Source organism: Pocillopora verrucosa, chromosome 3, assembly GCF_036669915.1.
Source record: "Pocillopora verrucosa isolate sample1 chromosome 3, ASM3666991v2, whole genome shotgun sequence".
Taxonomy (NCBI): Eukaryota; Metazoa; Cnidaria; class Anthozoa; order Scleractinia; family Pocilloporidae; genus Pocillopora; species Pocillopora verrucosa.
In genome coordinates, this window is record NC_089314.1 from 14949043 (window position 1) to 14970513 (window position 21471).

Below are 21471 nucleotides of genomic sequence, written 5' to 3' on the forward strand. Positions count from 1 at the left end.
TCTAAGCCATTTTATTTGGATGCATTATGCAGCTAAACTGGTACCTTGAGTATATATTAACCCTTTAGTTTATTATAAAACTCTTGATTGGTCACTAATGAGTCCATACATGTAAATAAGTAACAGAGTGCAGTACAGGAATTTTGCACTGCACTTTGTTGAAGTAAAAGCTTTTAAAAGTCAACGAAAATTACTGATTTCTAAAATAGTTACAAAAGCATACAGCTAGTGTTTTCCTCCACAGTTATTGTTGTAATGGACCAATTAGAGAAAAGCGTGATCATTTTCCCAGTTTTTCTTGGTAAGTGGTGCGCAGTGCATAGTTTAATTCTATGTTATATGTATCACTTTGTTTGAGTTGCTAGAGCTTTGAATTAATGGTAGTTTAGCACTGTAAATTGTTTGTTTGCCAACATTTTCATTATAGACAAAAAAAAAGTCATAAAAGACATAAGGTAATAAAAGGTTTTAGAAATTGATAAAGTTTGCATTATTTGAACCTTAAAAAAAATTAATTGATTTCCAGCAGAATTTTCCCAAATTGTTCTTGGTCTGTTTTAGGTTCCCTAAACAACAGCATGCAACCCACATTTCTAGGTTTCCAACATTTTCTATATAAATTAATAGGTAACATATTTTTTTTAATTTCCTGCACTTAGTTTCACTGACTATTTATGTTGGCCCTGAATTTATTTCTACCTTACCAATTTCCACCTAAAAAAAATAAAATAAAATAAAAAAATTGGTTGAGTTTGAAATCTCCATGATGAAGAAAATTTATGCTAGTAAGGCTGAGATTGTTTACGAGTTTGGCACCTGATACCAAGTTTGTTTGAAGAGTGTATTCTCACAGTTTCTTTCGGCTTCAACACAAGTAATTTTTCCAAGGAATCTTCACATCCTAATTTCCAGAGCAAAAATATTGATCGGAAATTGTTCCCCACCTCCTCTGGCCATTTCCTCCACAACCCTAACAGAGCCCACCCTCCTCTAGCTCATCTTCTATGGCCTGTTCATTGCTTGCCTCTTTTTGACCTGTGTAGTTTAATTCTGGGTTTGCAGACAGCTGTGGGTCAGTTTTTAAATGGTCATCATTTGAATTTATGACAAGTCTTTTTTCTGTGAATCCTTTTGCTCCTGTGTCACCAGGAACACGAAGACTTCGAGACAGCTTGGCAATCTATAGGGTGAGAAATGTTTTGCCTTGAAATTGTAACTACATGTGTTGGAGAATGTTTGTTTTGTGAATAGCACACTGAACGCCATTGCATGTTCAGGTCCAAGCCGTGGATCATTGTGTTGTTTTTCTAAGCACAACACTGAACTTTAAGAATGTTTTCTACATCCTTGTATATCAAATGGGAACCAAGAGACATTAATGGAAATTTGATGAGCTAAGCACCCCAACCCAAAAGGGGTAGCAATATTCATAGTTGTTTTATCCTCATGAAACTGGGATAAGCCCAAGGATAAAGGGTCCAGCAAACCCAAGAACTTCACCACTGTGCTATGTCTACTTAAAATGTACTCCTGTTTTGTCTTATAGTAAGTGCATAAGCTTATATTGTTGAAAAAGGGATAGACAATGTTGAAGATGCTACCAGTTTTAGTTCATGTGACTAATTAGGAAATACAGGAAAAATTGAAGTGAAAAAAACAACTTGTGCAGTTTTTGTTGGAGTCTCCCAGTTTGTGCAGGGTCTGATTTATTCAGAGCAATTAAACAATAATAATGATAACAATTACTTAACAATATTGTAAGCATTTCATATTGTCACTAAGGACATAGTTACCAGTAAATAGCCTACCTAGTCAGCTCAGTGGCATGATCTCAACAACGAAATAAATTTGCAACAGATTCAAAAGCACCTGAGCAACTGTATTAAAATACAGTTGCTCAGATGATTGTTTTGAAAAACAATAACCAGGTGTTTGTCCTAAGCCCAGTAAATATGATTGAATAATGAAGTTAATATCAGTAAGAATAATCATAATAATAACAGGGAGGTGTCTATTTAGGAGAATAGTTCAAAGTAGCCCACTGCTTGGACTACCTGCATTTGCCAACCATAATTATTTTGACAAGAAGGAACTGTTTTCTCTCAACATTTTCAAATGCCATTTTCAACTCACCTCATTGTCTAAGTATGTAAAGAGAGCTTGTGATGTACAACTTTTCATTCCATCAGCATCACCTTGATCAAAACAGTTCAAAACTTTTTCAGCTGCAACTGCTTCCTCTGAACTGCCAAACCCTGGAATTCTGAAGATAGGAGAAAGTCTGTTTTATGACTCATTGCCTTCAGCCTTGAATTTCACTGCTGGTCTTTGAATATTAGTAATCAGTTCAGTATTAACTGGATTATCGTTATCATTCCTCCAATTGGATAGAATTTTCATTAAAATCACATAGGAAGTGCAACAAAATTTAATGCTTAGGCTTAACAAGTCAATTTTGGTTTTTTTGGATGATTCAATAGAACACCAATAACAACAAACACAACAACAGAAACAGCCATTAACCCTTACATTATTAATACAATATTGAGCAGACAAGTTATAAGAAAAAGGAAAAATGTCAGTGAGGGGATTACCAGAATAAGTTGACCAAATTCTCCAAACTAGCATCATAAGAATTGTATGGAAGACTTTAAGGAGATCCGGGAGTGAAAGGGTTAAAGAGACCTTTAGAAGATATCTTGAACTATCTCAGGTGTTATGACAAAATAAGGTGGATAGGATAGCATCTTGTAACCTTGGACATGGAATAATTTCATTTTCATGGATCTTGGTTACTTTTCAGTAGGTTATTAGTCAGTCATACATACCCCTGGATGTATTATGTCTCATATGTCACTGTAATGTTTTGGCCAAAAAATCATCCAAGAAATCACTTAGCAAACTAATGCTAAGAGGAAATTTTCAAACTTACTCAAAAGATTCTTTGTAACAGTTATCTGCAGCTACATAGTCACTCTCATGAAGATGAACAACAACCATGCTGAGAACAACCTGGGAACATTTTACAAACAAATGAGTGCTACATCAAAAACATGACAGCTGCCAAAGATTACATCATAACAGGTTGGTGTAATTTGATTAATTGTGCGTGATGTAAAATGCACGAGATGAATAATAAGCAGCTCACACAAGAAGCACAGAAAGAAATGGGTGCCTGAATGTCCAGATGGTTAAGAAGATTTTGTGTCTTGGAGGTAAATTGATTTCAGTGTAGATAAAGTTTCACCAAACACACAAAATAAATGAAAAAACAAGGATAAAACAGGCATAGTCTGATTCCTAAGACAGTAAAAAAGTCACTCCCACACACAGGAACCAAAAAGGAATTTCTCCCAACCATATAAATGCAATTTCAGGCAAATGGGATGGGATGGGGGGGGGGGGGGAAGAGTACCAAATATGGGATGTTCTTTGATGGACAGTCAGATTCTCAGAGTTTAAATCTAAGAGTTGTTGGCAAACAGTGCAGAGAATTGACAATTAAGTCTCAGAGGTGAAAGGGTTGAAGTGTCAAGGGTGTTAAGAGTGAACTAGGTTGTTCATAACATTTAAAATTAAAAAATAAACACCAATTTATAATGAAAAAAAGAATACCTTGAACATCATTTGAAAGTTCTCCACTTGCTCATATAGTTTTATCTGTTGTCTCATAACCTTCAGAGCCTCTGGAAATCTACAAAATACCGAGAAGTCAGAGTGAAAAGTGCTTGAAAGTACTAAATGAAAAAAGTGAGATTTGTCTTGACTTCACATCTACTGCACACCTACACCATGCTGTCAATTTACATTCTCAGCCTACAAAGTGATAGAACTATAATTAACATGCAGTACCATCATTGTATCAAAAGAAAAAAAATCAGAAAAATTAGTCAAAAGTAGAACAAACAAGCCTCAATCTGTCATGAACCCCTTTGTATTGAGTTCCCTGCTAAATCAAATACTGGTATTTCTCCATCACCAATTGAAATTGTAGAAGTAAATAACTGAAGTTTAGTCTCTTGAAAGGCTGGTAAAGATGCTTCTATAGGTGCAAAAGTTCAAATTACCTTCTTAGTTTTAAAAGAAGGTTGATAGCCTTTGACAAAGGTTCAATGGCCTCCCTAACTTTGTCTTCAGACTGTGATATAAAGACACAACATACATAAAATAAGAAAATGTCTTGGATACAATAAATGGTTAAACCAAAAGGTAAAATTTGATCCTGTAGTCTGAGTGGTCCTGAGAAGGACTGTTGGAGAGAGTAGTGACTCATCATAACAGACGACTAGAAGAACAGATGTAAATGTGTGTCTGGTACTTTGTCTTCAACAATGGATCATTTGCATGTACTTTTCTTCTCTCACATTGGATAATGTTTATATCATTTCACGCACATTTCAAAATGAGTCTATTACCACTCTTCTAGCTTACATTTTTGGCTAATTGTGATAAACTGAACAGCAGTTGTAAAAAAGAGTCAGATTGGAGATGTTGCATTTGCATGCTAGTATCAAATGTAGTATGGTGTACATACAACATTCATTTCACTGGCTGAGATGTATAACTCAGCTGCCTTTGCTGGATCATTGTTATCGCACATCCTAAAAACAGAAAAATAAAATTTAGCCAGGTGATATGAATGAGCCACAAGAAGCCACGTGTACTTTGTGTATGAATTCTTCAAACCATTTCAATTTTCTCTGAATAAGACTATGTTTAAAAACAGGACTTGTCAGTTAAAAGAATAAGATGAAGGCACCTTGTATACTTAAAAAATTTTGAATCACAAATATTGAAAAGGAATTTTACCAACCAGCAATCATTTCTCAGAGTAACCAAGTGCCTCTCTACTGTACAATAAAAATATCTTGCATGGAAAAAATCTCTTCCCTGCCTTCTTTCCATTTCTCCCAGAATAATTTTTATTTTCCATGTTTTATAGGTCCGAAAAACTATTGTAGATGTCTATAATTTTAACTTTTTACCAGGTCTGATTCTAGTTGACAACATCTGCCATAGAACAAACACATATCACATAACGGTTCAAATAAATAAATGTATTGAGGCTACATCACTAAGCAATGTTCAAGTAATGCACTGTAGGTAAATTTTAATCTCAGATAAAATGTTTTTTCCATGGGTTGATTGACACTTTACTTTGTCTCCTTTCTTTGATTTTAAAAGAAATCTATAATCAACCTTGATGGAAAACTTTTACCTGAAATTTAAAGGTTGACTCACTTGGCTCCTCTGATGAGGGCAAAAGCCCCTGTATCTGGGTTACCACTTTGTCTGTACATCTCACTGCCTTACAATATAAGTTATCAGTTATTAGTACTGTAATGTGTTAGGAACTATGGAAAAAGATGAAACACAAGCAAACTTGTATTAAGCAGTCACCCACGGGGAATGGCAGGGTGACTGCTTAATACAAGTTCTTCAGAATAGGAGTGACATAAATATGACAAACAAAATGCCATTTTGTTGCCAAAAATTGACCACTTAATGTACTCCCTCAAAAATACTACTAACATTGATTTACAGAGAGAAACATGGATTAAATGATACTTGAAAAATCATTCTTAGTTTTATTTGAGAGGTTCTGCCTTATAAAATATGATCATTAAATACTGGTGGAAGACAATACAAACTGGCCTTTGAGAGTCACTAAAAGGTGACAAAAGCCACTGTTTATGTGCAGGAGAATGGTGTAGGGACCATTCACTGTGAGTTTAAAATCACTTCACTGAACGGCTTACAGAGCAAACATACATGTAGCACCAAATTTTTTTACTAATTGTCCTTAATCAGTAAAGAGATCCTTTCAAAGAGGAAAAAACTGGCAAAAATTGAATGCCTCAAAAACATTATTATCTTCAATATAATTTTTTAAAAATCTGGGGTGGGGTTGGGGTTGGGGTTGTGTTTCCTTTTTTTTTTGTGGCGTCCATCATTCTGGGTATTTAAATGTATTACATGCTGATGTACCTCAAAGATTTAATGGAATTCAGTTAAATGTCTAATATAAGAGTGTGCTGTTACTCAACTATTGGTAAAAGATATATTTGTCTCTGTTGAACCCTTTCACTCCCATGAGTGACCATGCTTGAGCAGCAACCATTAAATGGAGAGAGAATATTTTTTAAGGGTTTTTATCTATTAACCATTCAATGTTCTATCAAAGCAGAGAAAATGAGCAATTGGCAAAATAAAACTCCCACAAAACGTTCATGCTGCATCGTAAGCAAACAATTTAATTCTCATTAATAAGTTTAAATTGCTCTTAATTATTTAAAGTTCTTGTCCTTGCCTTGATAATTCTATTACAAACTCTTACATATTCTTAACAGACATAATAAAGGAAACAGAAAAGTATTTACACTGCTCTTTCCACCAAAGAAACAGCCTCTGTTACATTTTTCATTTCCTTTAGTACTGAAGCAGCTTGTTCTAAAGCCCTATTAAGTAGAATAAAGAAAAATACCAGTCAGTTCCTTTAAATAATTAGGATAAAGTGTTTTAAAGAATTCAATCAATTTGGCTGTGGAGAACTCTCTCTGAGCAAGAGAGAGCAAAGAGGAGCAAGGATATCTTATAACATCTATGTAGAATTTAACAAATATTCACTGGTGCTAAGTACCCCCAAATCAGCTGCACTCATGAAACCAGGCTAGCTTTAAGAGTATATGTTTAAAAGCATAAAAAGCTTGCTTGTATATTTTTTTCAACAAAATAAATTACCAGTATTACTGTGAGAGCAACTCTGAATCTTAGATGTGTGGAATAACTTTCCCAAATGAAAAGCAAACAAAACTTTTGAGTTGGGTAGCTTTGCCTAACTCTTTAACTCCTATGAGTTACTATAGTAATAACTTTCTCCTTATAATATCAAATCACAAATCAAAGGCATAAGAATAAAGGAAATGATCAGAAACTAAATATTAAGCTCTTGATTTTTCACCAAATTCTCCTTGTCATCACCTTAAGAAATGTGTAGAGGGCAGTACAGAGAATATGCACATTGATGTGAGGATGCAAAGGATTCAACAACAGGCACAGTCAAACATCTGTACATCTAAACAGTTGCAAAATTCAGGCTCCTTAAAATCCTTCCACTATGTTTGCTTCAGCCTTTAATTCTCAGAAGTGATTAACATCTACATGTAACTTCTCCCTAAAATATCCATTCATTATCCCCCAAACAAGTGGAGAATAACCCCAAATCATCAGGTCGAAGTTATTACCTAGATCTAAAACCAAACTCTTGTAAGTAATTTACAAGGACATATCTTGCAGCTGGAGGGGAGATTAAAAATCAAATCTTGACAGTTAAAGGTTAAATAATTGCTACCACCCTGTATCTGCATTCACTTACTTTGCTGCATGGAACAAGCTAAAATACGAGACACGTATGTTAAGAAAAACAGAAATACTGCATCTATCATAGACCTGTTTAAAAAGAATACATGTAACTTGAGGATTTTAATGTGAAATTTGTATATCTAGCTCTGGTCACCTCTTAATAGTTACAGCAACTGTAACAATAAATGTTTCTTACATGATTACAGCTGTATTCAGAATTATTGGATACTTTCAGGTATGTCTTATCAGGGAGGATGCAGTTTGTCAGATATATCAGTCTAGAAATCCCTGAAAGCTTAACTCTTTACACGCTAACATCAACATGCATATTCTCCATACTGTTGTCTATACATTTTCTAATCATGTGCTGACAAGGAGAATTTTTTTAACAATCAAGAGGATCTTCAGTTGATTATCATTTCCTTTATTCTCATGTTTGATTCAGGGGTGATATTGAAAGGAGAAATTACATGCTAGTACCTCTCAGAGATTAAAGGTTAAATAACAGCATGTATCCTCACTGTGAAGCCAACTTTGTGGAAATCTGAGATCTGGAAATGCATATTTGACTTGAAATAAATTCTTTTATTCCCCCCCCCCCTCCCATCCTAAATTTGCTTCAGAGTCATAACATACTTGCTTCAAACTATCTTCAAAAATGGACAACTGTGAACAGATGCAAAAATTCTTTTTAAATCAAGTTGAACATAAATTCACAAGAGTACAACAATTCTTGAACACTTTTCTTGACATTAAAATGCAACGGATGTTTCTCCCCTGTAATTCAATGTTTTATCACTGCTATACCCTCTAGTTGATTAATTTCTCAATTCTCTGAACATGCCTGCTTGAAAATGAGTCACAGGGAGAATTTACTTAAAGGTGAAGGAGATAAAGTGTGCGTCGATGGATTGGCTCTGATAGTAAAGGATACGCATTGGAATTAGAGTGGGCATCAGCAGCTTTCTTGAATGCATCAGCAGCTCTGTCATAAGATTTGGCAGTTTTGAAACATGTTCCTATAAGAACACAAAATATTAAACCAAATTAGCAAGCATTAAACTCTGTCAAATCAAAGAAATTTTTGTCAGTGGTTTCAATCTTGCACATACCTGATAAAGAAATACAAAGATTGCTAATTATAACAAAGTGAAAGGGATGCAGGGAAATGTGTTGCTCATAAATTTTGGGAGTTTATTACTTCAACATGATCTCATTTTACCAGAAAGGTCAAAATAATGTATTTAATATGAGACCAGAACACACTCTGTAGTGTCCTGGTTTCTTCACATTGGCTACAACAGAGTAAATATAAACATAAGAGACAAACAACAGAGTAATAATGCTTGAGCTTAATAAAAAAAAAATCCTGAGAAACTAGTGTTTAGCATGCTACCAACTTTTCATTTATCTCTTCACCATACACTTTCTTTCTAAGGAGTAAATAAGTATCTTTCACAGACACACACTGTAATCTGATGACTCATGACTTAGGTCATATTTCAACATTCTACCAGAGGAGAAACTTCCACAAATAAAATAGTAAATCCATCAATCTCATTATTCTACTATTATGTTATTTTACCATATAAGGGCAATGGAATGCGCAAAATGTTCCAGGGTAATACACTGTAGAACAGGGGAAAGAAAAATGGACAGAAACTAAGCATGCAATAATTGATTTCTTTTTCCTATTTTAGATGTGATTTTTTTTAGCAACAAACTCTAGAGCCCATAAGTATTTTTTGGGTCATCAACAACACTTATTTTATACATGGTTTCTTGTGTGTTGTTTTCTTCTTTCACGCACACCTTATGTGATCAGTACAATGGTCAGATAAGACCATATGAAGTTTGAAAGATAGAAGCCAAAAGACTAGAAAATGAGATAATAAAGGAATAATAAACCCCTTATTTCATGGTTTTACATGTAATACAAGTAGACATTTTCATTGCTCACTGCTTGTACTTTTCCTCTTACCAAGGGGCTTGGAAAAAATACTGCCCAACTCCCACATTATCAACATATATTATGTCTTAAACCATTGAATAAGGTGCATATATACTATGTAAACTCCTAAAGAATCTGCACAGTTATAAATATGTTTAACCATTGCACAACAACAAGGATCTATTCAATTATCATATACCAACATAACTAACCTGGAAAATATTATTTGGTAGCATCAGAAATAATCAAGATAGGGCAAGATCAAAAATAAATTGAATCATGAATGAGATTAAACTAACTAATTCATTGATTAACAACTTTTAATGACAAAAGCCTTGAGACAACTGATATATTTCAATATACTGGGCAAATTTTACTCCTTGCCATTTTTTAAATACTATGGCTTTAAATAAAGAAATGTTGTATTTTTTATCTCTAGGAACTTGCTTCATTTAACAACAAATAGGATAAGCAAGGAATCATTCCACCTGGTTCTTCAATCAACTGTCTTCAAGACCTTTGCCAGTAGTTTTGCTTGGTAAAGGCAAGGAATGCTACAAACAACATTTCTTAGTGTCATCTACAGAAGAGCATGTCATTCAACACTTCAATACTGTTGATGTAAAAGACTGTAACTCCTCTTAGATGAAAGACTGCCTTGTCATTCTAAGATAAAAAAAATCATCTTGTTTACCTACAAAAGAGAAAAAGCACTCACCAGCTTTCATGTATTTATCTGCTGCACTGTCCCAGTCAGGTTTCCATTTTAACCAACTGGTCTTTTCACTACAACATATTCCAGATATGAAATTTTAGGTTGACAAGATCTTTCTTTCTGTTCCATTACAGATCTTAGAGTAGGGATAGGAGATTTTATTGCTAATTTGACAATATATTAAAGGGTCCTTGAGTGTTGAAGAGTCTCTACTACCACAGTTACCATGCAAAACAGAATGGTGAAAATGCAGCTTCCCAAATGCACCAAGTGTTTTACTTGCCTGTTGGCACCACAGTCTCTTTGCAAAGATGATCAAAGTCTTACTAAACAATTTGCCAACTTAATTATAATTAATGGCTAGAAATATATGAAAATCATATATGTGCACTGCGGTGAAGAAATGAGATATAAGCAATCCTTGCAGCTTTGAACACTACTGAACTAATAGTTGAAATGAGACCTGAAAAAAATTCAAGCCCATACAGGATTTGAACCTATGACCACTGCAATACCGGTGCAGTGCTCTACCAACTGAGCTAACAAGCCAACTGGGAGCTGGTCATAATGTTGGATCCAAATAAACCTTCCAAGTGGTGAATAATGACTGGAAATATAAATAATATATATATATATTTTTTTTTTCAGGTCTCATTTCAACTACTAATTCAGAAGTGTTCATAGCTGTGAGGATCGCTTATGTCTCATTTCTTCACTGCAGTGCACATATATGATTTTCATATATTTCCTGTCATTATTCACCACTTGGAAGGTTTATTTGGATCCAACATTATGACCAGCTCCCAGTTGGCTTGTTAGCTCAGTTGGTAGAGCACTGCACCGGTATCGTAGAGGTCATAGGTTCAAATCCCGTACGGGCCTGAATTTTTTTCAGGTCTCATTTCAACAACTAGTTCAGTAATGTTCATAGCTGCGAGGATCGCGTATATCTTATTAATTGTAATTTTTAAACTGATGGTATTGAAATTGACTTTCTCGGTTTCTGGTATAATTGAATTAGTTATTTTTAAATTAGAATGACTATAAATTGAGCAAGAAAAAATATTTTTCGTCTCCTTGTCTTAAATCCATCCATCTCAATCATGAATATTTGGACCGATGCATTTCCGACAATTCAATATTTTAGGGGAGCGAAAAAAAGGTGAAAGCTAAAATCACAGAAATAACAGATTCACCCTGTTTATCATATCCTTTCAATAAAAAAGGGATCACTCACAATTTTTCAGCCTCTTTTAACAACCGAAGACCTTCTTGTAGTTTTCTTTCCTGCAAAGCCGCCATATTGATTCTTTCGCTAAACCGCTGGCTATTGAGTTTGCATGCTTGCCCTCTTTCTAGGGGGTGGGGGAGGGGACCTTGCAGCAGGTTAAAACTTCGGAAGGGCTTTCGTGGGTTCCAAACGAGAACTAAGGTGTTTATTAGAGAGATTTAGAAGTCTTCTATTGCATAGAGGAGTGATTTTCTGAGCTGGAGAGAGAGGGTTTCAGCTTGTCAGAGAGTTCACAGCTAAGAAGCCAGCGATTCTTTCAGACTTTCTTTTTTGGTTCCTTTTTCTCGTTTGCTTTTCACAAAAATTGTGTTATTAAAGTGGGTAAGCAAGGTAGATTAACAAAAGTGAAAAACAATCGCTGAAGGTGTCTTCAATTCGCAAAGGATTAAAGACATCAAACTGAGCTGCCTTTGTCTCTTCGCTCCAGGGTATGCTTAGGTGTTTTATTTCGGTAAGTTTAACATAAGTAAGCTGAGTATTTTTGTCAACAAACCCGTGTTTACAGCTTAAGAATATTGTAAATTCAGAGCCGTTCCAAGGCAAGCAGTCGACTCAAAGAATCATGGAAGCTTTAAACCTTTTTGTCGACATGCAAGACCACAACAAAACGCGTACATTTTTCGTGACAAGTATTTGCGACGTGCGTCTTTGCGAAGAAAAAAATGCCCTTTCTGAGTCAACTAATTGGGACAGTTACTATGGCACCTTTGTAATTTCGTGACATACGAAGATTTTGACCAATTGCTGTTCGTTTCAGTTGTCCTGGGAATATTTAGTACAAAGAGACGCTCACCAGCTGCTTGCTTTCACAAGACCACCTAATCCAGCAGTATTTCCTGGGAGGAACCTCTTCTTGATTTTTCCTTTCATTGCTAAACGTAAACGAAAAATGTCCGACGAAGAACTAAAGACGGTGTTTAAATCTTTCTGTGCTTTTGGGGCAGGGAGTAAAGACGCTCAACCTGAGATGGACAACGCGAAATTTGCAAAACTTTTTCGTGATCTAAAATTATACGACAAAAAATTCACCTCCACAGACACAGATATTATTTTCAACCGACCCGAAGTAAAAAAGTAAGAACGAAGTCCACCCTTTTTTTCAACAAAAAAATATGTCACTTCTTGCTTTTGTTAACATTTAACTATCCTCTTGCAGCAAGACGGAGCGGAAAATTCGCTTTGAAGGTTTCAAGAAAGCTCTGGAATTGTGTGCAGAGAAGAAGTATGGAAACAAAGACGATGTGCAGAAGTTGATCGACAAGATTTGCGGTGGAAAAGGTCCAACAACCGTCGGAGCTACGGTAAGATAATGTGAATTGTTTTATTTATCAACAGATACGGTTTTGTAATTTACTTACTTCAGGTACGAGACTAATTGTGATAACTTATTTTCTTTTTGAACTATACATCATAAGATATTTCTGTCATCCCCTTCCTCGTGCTCCTTACGTAGGTTATAAAGTGAAATAACCATTTTCTTCTCTAGTCGCGTCAATAATGATTATGTTAGTAAGCGCCCTCGGATTTCCATCGAACGTTCTCGATTGGTTTCTTTATGTCCTCAAGTAATCATAATTAATTCAAATTCCTGGGTTACAATGTACTATTTAACCAATATGGATAGCTGATAATTAAAGAAACTTACATATGAGAATCTATATCAATATTTCGATCATATTGAAAATTTTCCTCAAATCGTTAATAATATTTGTATTGATGTAGCTCTACATCTCCAAGAATTATCGTTGTCAGACTTGAAAAGGCTATCATTGTCGTTTGTAAATATTTGCCAAACTTTTCTTGAGGAGCGAACCATGGATGGTTTCGGTTTCAAGAATCTTTCAAGGTTGAAGAGATGCAAAATAATTTTCTCCTTGTATTTTTGAAAAATCCTATACCAAACGGTTTTTGATGCTTTGATGGGGGGTGGCACACCACTTATGGGAAATTTTATCTAGCGTTCTGCTGCTAAGGATTTTAAAGCCTAGCATTGAAAGTATTTCAAGTATTTCATTCAGTGTGCTACTCCCACTAACCACACAGAATGTTTGGAATTGGATTTCAAAAGTTGCCCAAAACCAAACTTTTGTTGGAAATGGAGATGACTGCAAGCCTCCAGGTTTACACCCTTTTCAAGGCTTTTGGTTCACCAAGATACCCTATGCAAGAGGTTGAATAGGGAAGGGCTCAAGACCCTGATAACCAGACTGCAAATATCAACTCCTTTTTAAATAACTGACTTGCGTTCTGTTATTGGGTTGTTTGCAGAAACAAAGTAAGACAGGTGGAGTTGATAGAATGACTGACACCTCAAAATACACTGGATCGCACAAAGAACGTTTTGATGAGGGTGGAAAAGGCAAGGGAATAGAGGGTCGCGTAGACAGGGATGAAAAAGCTGCTGAAGGCTATGTAGGGGGTTATAAAGGAAAAGATACTTATGATAAGAAACATTAGAGCAGAAGTTGTAACACAGGCTCTTTTATACCATAGTGTGTGTGCTTGATTCACTTTTAGAAGTTTATGTTTGACATTATAAAATGTAAACAACGTAGAAACATTGATATTTTATCAGGATTGTGTGTTACCACTGGAGTGATCAGATTAATTTGTTTGGATTAGCCTTACTGACAGGGTCTTCTCTAATTAACCATGTGAAATTATTCGGTAGTTGGGAGCTTGATTTATTGGCAATATAGGGCAACAACCCTGGCAATTTTTAATAATATAAATTTTAAATCAAAGTAGCAAATGAAGTTAACAGATCTTACATGCAGTTTGAAGAAGAGTTTCTAATTTAAATGCTCATAAGGATGTGATAAATTGTTGCATACTACCTTGTATCAAAACGACAAAAAAGTAGTACAATCATGGTAGGTTGTGTGAAATTATTCAGTGGTTGGTAACTTCAGTGGTTATGTGAAATTATTCAGTAGTTGGTAACTTATTTTATTTGCAATGTTGGACAGTGACTTTGGAAATTTTTATTCATTAAAATTTTAAATAAAAGCAGCAAATAAAGTGAACAGATCGTACATGCCGTTTGAAGCAGAGTTTCTAATTAAAATGTTCATAAGGATGTGATAAATTGTTCCCCACTACCTTGTATCAAAACTATAAAAAAAAGTAACAAGGATGGTTGGTTATCAGCTCCCCAGTTTAAATGTTTAATTTGTGTCATTGTGTGAGGGGAGAAGAAATAACAGAGGGGGCTTCAAATCTTGGAAAAAAAGTTTTTGAATAGAAACCAAAAGAAATCAAAACTGAAGTCTTGAGCAAGTTTCTATATTTTGGTTGCTTCATCACACATTTGGGGGCCTAAAGCCATTAACATTGTAAACAGAAAATACTTTGAATCCTCACCAATACTTTTAGCAGCTGTAGTGTGAACACTATCCACTAAATTAGACATAAGTACATCCAAGAGTTGTGGGTGACAGTCTGGTGGAATCTCCCTGAGTGACAACCAGACCAAGGAGTCTAAGAATGAGTGATGCAAATAACCCACACCATTGCATGTGAGTTGTTCCAACAGAATGAAACCAAACTCCTGTCTAGGCTAGATGCCTATTAACTCTTTCTTCCAAAAGGGTGGTGCTCTCTCAAGGTTGGGTGCTTTAGCAAATAAATATGTTGTGACAACTGACTGGAGTGATCCTTATAAAGAAAAACAAATGAAACTAAGAAATAAGTTATCATGACCAAACATCTTCCCTGTATACAATTTTTTGATCAGTTCAAAACTTTATTGTAATATACTGTATGCATACACACTGGTTTGACATGATTGTTTTACAAGCAGGGATGGCAAACTAGCATCTGAGAATCAGGCTGACCTACTGATGATTGGAAATAATAAATAAAAATTAATGTGTGTAGGTATGTACAGCCCCCAGGCACAGAAAGATACAAAGACAGTGATTATAATAATGGAGTGTTTACTAACTTGACATGCACATAATGCCTGAAAATATGAAGTCCTGTAAAATCAAATAGAATTGTAATGAAAAAGTTTTACATTTCAAGCTTTTAATTTAGGACATGAGTTTAGACTTTCATTACAAGTTACAGTTCATAGGGTCTTCATAAAGTTTTAGACACTCATTTAGAAATACTAAGCAAAAATTGACACATGAACTTCACATTAAAATGCTATGTAATATTTCTTCGCTTCATTAAATATGTTATTTTGCAAGCAAACATCTTAGTTTCTATATGAAGGTTATCTAAGGAAGAGATATCTGTTGTAGAACAATAGGCTCCAGTGATTGTCTTAATGTTACTTGACACTATTTGGTAACCAGTCGATAGTCTTTTTAAGATTATCATAGCTCCAGTGCATCTGGTGAACTTCATGTTGATGGCGCTGCCGTGCCTCATCCAGTTCCCGCAGCAAATGGTCATTTGTAGATACTAGTGATCTGGGTGAATCAAAAGAAGAAGAAATACTTTAACAAACTTGACTCAGATCATGAACCCATGACCCATTTTCAATTTGTCAGTTAACACCTTTACATTAACTCATCCAAGTGGAAATGGCTGTGTATACTGTGGTAAGGATAAAAAATTGCAATGTTCAGTGGTGTATACAAATTTAGCATTTGTAGCTTTTAGACAGAGAGCTTCTTAAAGATGCATTTAGCCCTTTAACTCCAATGGCCAAGAAAGAATATCTCCTCACAATGTCAATACAATACAATATCCCATTCAATACAATATTAAGCAGACAAGTGATAGGAAAAAAACCAAATTCTCCAAATCAACATCATAAGAAGTTTATAGCAGAAAGTAAGGAGAATTACTTTTGAGAGATTTTTTTATTTATCCAGATTTCTAATTTCTTTGGCTGCTTGCAGTCAATTTTTCTCCAAACTCTTTACACCCTAACAATAGTATACATATTATCCATACTTTTCTCTTTACATTTCCTAGAAAAAATGACTGTGAGAATTTGTTTTACAATCAAGAGCTTCTTAAGGTGGTGATCATTTCCTTTATTCTCGTGACCTTAGAATTTGATTCATCAAAGCTTGTGAAAGGAAAATTAGATTCTACCCACTCTTTGGGGTTAGAAGATTAATGCAGAGACAGAGTTCAGACCAGAACAGAAAAGAATGAACAAAGATGGTGACATCAGATGGGGTGTCAACCTCCTCCTCTACATGCACAATGACCAGCATTCACTGTGGGGTAGTGTTTTCTTTTTTTTTTATTGGTACAGCCAGCAAAAAGTACTGCCCTAACATTTTTCCAAGGTGATTTGCACTAAGAAATTCATTCACTTTCTGCAACAAATATATCTTGAGTTGATCAATTTCACAAGTGTGCTGTACCTGTGGCTTTCTTGTAGCATGTTTGTGAGCTCCTGTAATTGCTCCAGATTAACATTTTGTTGTTGAACTTGTTGGCTAAGAGATTTAACTTGTTCCTGAAGTGAAAGATTTCTTTGTTGAAGCTCACCTATTGGAGAAACAATATCATGTCAAATCCATTTAAGCTTCCTCATCAGTTGGTCATAAACCAATTTGCTTGTTGCTGATAGAGGAAAAACTTGACATGCAGCCACAAGTGCTTATCTATTAAAAGATGTATGTATCTGGTGTAGTTAAAGTAGTTGGCTTCTTAAAGCAGCATAGTGTCTCTTTATATCTGTTGTTAATGGTCAAGAACATTTTGTGACAGCTCTGGAACTGATTCTTTCTCCTTTGCTTTGATAATACATGAGGGACAAGCATGGTGAACTATTCAGTCAGGTTCTGGATTGCAGGTGATTGAAAGCAGGATTGCATCATGACATGGTTGACCCCAGAAAGAAGCATGCATTTACATATGATGACAATTTATAATTGTTACCTGGAAGTATTCTCCCTAACTTTTCACTCCTAAGATTTACCTATCTTCCTTACTGTCTGCTATACATTTCTCATTACTTCAGTTCTGAGAATTTTGTGTCAAATCAAACAATTTTCATTTGTTGATATTTTTTCTCTATTCTTGTTTGAAAATATATGGACATTGTATGGACACATAAATTATCAGTGGAGGATACGAAGGGATTTAAATAACTTTCTTCAAATCAAGGTGGCTGTTATTACATAAAATCCCCTCAAGTAGCAGAAAATCACCTTACAAAGCTTTGTATACAGTTGTAGATTGATAGTAGTCTGCTTAGTAGTGATTGGAGGGCTTGATCAAGTTTGTTTGTGGTAAGATGCCCCTCTATTTAAGACTGATGGTAACACAATGAAACACAGCTGCAGCTGTGGCCATGAACATCAGAGTTTGCATTTATTGGGAGACATGCTTATACCAAATTGTACTCTTTCACTTGAAAGCATTACATTACTGATGTATACCATATATGAGATAATGATTGCAGTTTATTGTCAGTATGTATCAAGAGGTTACAAAGAGATTCTTACATTACCTATAAGTTTTTCTTGCTCTGAAGCACCATGTGAGGCAACCTCTAGGGCAGTTATTTTAGATTGTAGGGCACTATTCTCCTCCTGAAACTCTAGAAGTCTTGATCTCACAGAGGCCTAAACAGAAAGTGAAATTTAAGAATCTTTGCCAGATACTTTTTATTCAAGGCTATGGGCCCTAATATAGTACACTGAAGTTTTCATTTGGAACCAAAAAAAGATTAACATGATAAAAGTTTTAATTTTTTTTTGTAAATATGTACTCACTTAATAAGTGCTGGAGAGACAAACTTAAATGTTTTCTATCTTATTTGTTGAGGAAGTGGCTCAAGTAATCTATACAAATCACAAATTGTAATTATAACTTGAAACCAAGTATATTCACAGTTTATTTGTAACACTCCAATGTAATTCATTGCTGCAGTTTATAGATAAATTAATTACAGAGTAAGCATTCCCAACAAAGTAGACAACAAACAAACCAGTTCGTATGAGGCAGCATCAAGTGAATCCTTTAATCCTTGGTGGCTTTTTAGCTTGTTATGCAATTGTTCCATGTCAGTCTGTTGTTGTGACATTTGGTCACGTAGTCTTGATATTTCTGCTGTTCTTTCCTTCAGTTCTTTTTGTACTTTATCATTATCATGTGACAGTGTCAAATGAGCTCTTTCCATGGAAGGTGGTAAGTAGGAAGAAAGAAGTTTTTGAGCAAGACCTGCAAATTGCAAGAAAGGTAGAGACTGTGAAAATTTTGCAACAAAAACATTCAATGAACATTTTGTCATTGATACACTATAATTCTCTCATAATACACTTAAGCCAACAACTAGCAGTAAAACCGTGCAGAGTAATCAACACTGCAGGCTAGCTTTTGGCTTTTTAATATGTTTCTAGGTTTTAATGAGACTCAAATTCTGTTTATAGGAAAACTCTGCATTTGACAACCTTTGAACTAATTCTTAATTGTTAGTTTTTCTTTCCCTTGGATATTCAAGAAAATGATTTTATCTTTAAATTATACCCAATACTTGTTTCCTCTGGTGAGAACTATAATACCAACACAAATGTTAAGTCTTCTTTAGTGTTGAACTCACTCTGAAACTTTGAATGATGATGAAGTGATTTGGATCCATTCCAGTACCTGTGTAAACAGTGAAAATATAACAAATTACCTACACTGTCTCACATAATATAAAACTAATGGGTGCTACTCATAACCAAAAGAGTAGTTTAAATTATGTGTTTACATAGCATCATCTAAACACAGGGGTGGTTGGAAGAATTAAGTAAAGTTATGCAACCTCTAACTTTCATAACTTTTAAGATTTCTGCCACCCTCCCTCCCCCTTTCAATATGTCTTTAGGTGGGGCTAACTAAATGTATGTAAACATGGAAAAAGTACTTAATCACATATAATGCAAAGGGATCCTGCAAGATTACCATTTCACCCAATCCTTGAGGTTGCTTCCCTCACAAAATAAAGGCAATATGCCTCAAATAAAATTGTCATAGGCTGTAACCCTTACTTGTCCACTAAGTCAAGAAGTTTGTTTAAGAGTTCTTCTTGATCTAAAGACCCTGATGAGTCCGTAATATCCTGTAAAAATCAAAGAGAGTAAGGATATCCATTATAAAAATTATGTAGTTGTCACCTAAAAGCAGTTACACAGCAGAAGAATGCCACTGACAGAACACTGTGTATTGACAATTTAGGTACATGCTCAGTGATTAACTTCAACACTAAAACAGTTAAATCTGTGGGACACATGTTATGAGAGAAATGATTCAGTTATTAAAATACATTGTAATATTGGTATTCAAAGGGCCCATGTCTTATATGCGGTGATCATAGTACTTACAGTGTATCTCAAGACCCTTGTACAGCAAGTTTTTACAACTTTAAACATCAATTTATCCCCTAAAAAGTTCCTTAGATAAATATCTCCTTCAGACAAATCTACAGATCTGTGCTCATATGTTAATTAAAATGAAAGGAACAAAGACTTTATAAACTTCCTCCATTGTATAGGGCTGGCCCATACAAAAAAAAAAAGTAAAAGTAAGCATGTGGTACTGCTCCTTCCAAATTAAGCATGGTAATCTGAACACACCATTCTGTTAGTGATAAGAACTGCAGTATAGATATATTCTGCCAGTTCTATACTGAGTAAATTCCTTTACTGAATTCCATGTCATAGTATTTTACACGCATTAAAGAGACCTTTATGAGTAATAAACACTTGTAAATTTTTAAACTGAGCAGTCTGGTATGTGCCCAACATAGGCCATCTTCATCAATCTAATGTACATGTTGTGGTTCAGATGTTTTCCCTCATAAAAAATTTTCAAATTGAAACCAGTTTACTATTTATTCATACTTGTTGGAAAAATGTTTATGTAGGAAAACATTTGAAGATGGAATTTGAGAATAAAAACAACATGGTTTCTGTATGCAACGAACCCATGCTACTATTAGTACAACACTTACCATTTTTGTTGAGTTTGCAAAAGAGTCATGTGTTGGCATCTCTCTTTTGTTGCTTATATCATCTCCTGGACCCAACTTGTCCGCAAGAGGTCCTTGAGATTGTTTAGGAGATGGTTGTAGTCTTCTAGAGGGTGACAGTTCATATGACCTTGCTGACAATGGTATACTCACATCTTGTCCTCTTTCTTGTGATCTGGGAAAGTCACCCTTGACAGACCTGTCAGATATAGGGTCTTCTAGGGCATGTCTTAGATCATGTGACCAAGTGTTCCCACTGGGTATTGTATTATGATTTGTTGCCCTTGGATTTGGTGTGAAATGTCCTCTTGTAGATATTGTTGTGTAAGCATTTGTTTCATCTGTGTATCTTAGATTTGGATCATCAGCTGGTCTCATTTTATCATCTGCAAAGTGAACATACACTCTATCCTTGTGTGGTCTATAATCCTGAGAAGAGTCTCTTAGATCTGTCTTGTGTCTAGTAGGTCCTGCCATTGATGGAAGCATCTTGTGGAGTTCTACAGATTGAAATAGAGAAAAATGAGCAGATTGAAATACAAGATCTGTTTTTTAAAATTGTTTCTAAAAAATGATATTTAAAAATTTACAATTGTGCCACACTATTACCCAGTATAAAAAAATTGCACAACTTCCCTTGTAAACAATTTTTTGCATCAGAGGTAAACTACCCTATGCAGTCACATGGTTGATGTGGACTTGTATCATGATGATTTTAAGTAACAGTTACCTTGACTGAGTGAGCTCAAAAAGAAATTGATGGTAACCATGGATTGAAGCTAAGTCAAAGTAACGAGAAACTGGGAAAGAGTCATAGCAAAGGGGTCAAAATTTTACAGCTGTCCTAAATTACATTTACATTAAACTAGAACTTAAATACAAATTGCCAGCAGTTGTTTAATTTGAAAGTACAGCCCAGATTATCTTAACATTTTCATCTCAAACAAACTTTTATGCATCCCATAAGACAAATTTATTTACAATGTGTCATTTTCTTACATTAAAAACCATTTGAAACACAAATATGAACATGAAGACTTGAAATTGTTTGTCACTTCCCTGTTGGGCTATTGGGGTGTTTCATATGGTGCTTATTCAGACTGTATTGCATTTACTTTCATTGCAATTTTCAGCCACTTTCAAAATTCTCCATTAATCTCACTCTGATTCCATGATTTTCCAGGTTTTTACTGACCTTTGTGAAACCAACATTTTTGCAA

General features: G+C 34.9%; 3 protein-coding genes across 4 annotated transcripts in view; 1 reads left to right on the top strand and 2 right to left on the bottom strand.

Annotated features, from left to right (window-relative positions):
- Positions 1 to 7: 7 nt before the first annotated feature.
- Positions 8 to 11343, bottom strand: LOC131771790 (gamma-soluble NSF attachment protein). Its single transcript, XM_059087658.2, has 12 exons — positions 11266 to 11343; positions 10032 to 10099; positions 8297 to 8381; positions 7376 to 7393; positions 6381 to 6458; positions 5242 to 5304; positions 4535 to 4601; positions 4068 to 4138; positions 3616 to 3694; positions 2933 to 3012; positions 2134 to 2263; positions 8 to 1180 (listed from the first exon to the last, which is right to left on the bottom strand). Exons 1-12 carry the CDS (start codon positions 11328 to 11330, stop codon positions 971 to 973), a joined length of 1014 nt encoding a protein of 337 aa, XP_058943641.2. The 5' UTR covers positions 11331 to 11343; the 3' UTR covers positions 8 to 970.
- Positions 11344 to 12081: 738 nt separating this feature from the next.
- LOC131771797 (tubulin polymerization-promoting protein family member 2-like) lies at positions 12082 to 14354 on the top strand. Its single transcript, XM_059087664.2, has 3 exons — positions 12082 to 12393; positions 12476 to 12620; positions 13588 to 14354. The coding sequence occupies exons 1-3, from the start codon at positions 12209 to 12211 to the stop codon at positions 13774 to 13776; spliced, it is 519 nt and encodes a 172-aa protein (XP_058943647.1). The 5' UTR covers positions 12082 to 12208; the 3' UTR covers positions 13777 to 14354.
- Positions 14355 to 14460: 106 nt separating this feature from the next.
- The window catches only part of LOC131771796 (centrosomal protein of 72 kDa-like), an 18128-nt gene continuing 11117 nt past the window's right edge, over positions 14461 to 21471 (bottom strand). For both annotated transcript variants that reach the window (XM_059087663.2, XM_066163885.1), the window contains exons 10-16: positions 20234 to 20751; positions 19272 to 19342; positions 18839 to 18885; positions 18227 to 18459; positions 17747 to 17861; positions 16653 to 16779; positions 14461 to 15740 (exon numbers count right to left, since the gene is read on the bottom strand). In XM_059087663.2, coding sequence (XP_058943646.2) covers positions 15599 to 15740; positions 16653 to 16779; positions 17747 to 17861; positions 18227 to 18459; positions 18839 to 18885; positions 19272 to 19342; positions 20234 to 20751 — 1253 coding nt within the window. In that variant the 3' untranslated portion in view covers positions 14461 to 15598. The remainder of the gene's footprint in view (positions 15741 to 16652; positions 16780 to 17746; positions 17862 to 18226; positions 18460 to 18838; positions 18886 to 19271; positions 19343 to 20233; positions 20752 to 21471) is intronic.

Coding starts and splice junctions, on each gene's coding strand:
- LOC131771790 (XM_059087658.2), bottom strand. CDS start 11,330: ATGGCGGCTTTGCAGGAAAGAAAACTACAAGAAGGTCTTCGGTTGTTA. Junction 10,100..11,265: donor TTAAAAGAGGCTGAAAAATT/GTGAGTGATCCC, acceptor AATATGTTGTAG/TGAAAAGACCAGTTGGTTAA. Junction 4,139..4,534: donor CAGCCAGTGAAATGAATGTT/GTATGTACACCA, acceptor TTTATATCACAG/TCTGAAGACAAAGTTAGGGA.
- LOC131771797 (XM_059087664.2), top strand. CDS start 12,209: ATGTCCGACGAAGAACTAAAGACGGTGTTTAAATCTTTCTGTGCTTTT. Junction 12,394..12,475: donor AACCGACCCGAAGTAAAAAA/GTAAGAACGAAG, acceptor ATCCTCTTGCAG/CAAGACGGAGCGGAAAATTC. Junction 12,621..13,587: donor CAACAACCGTCGGAGCTACG/GTAAGATAATGT, acceptor GGTTGTTTGCAG/AAACAAAGTAAGACAGGTGG.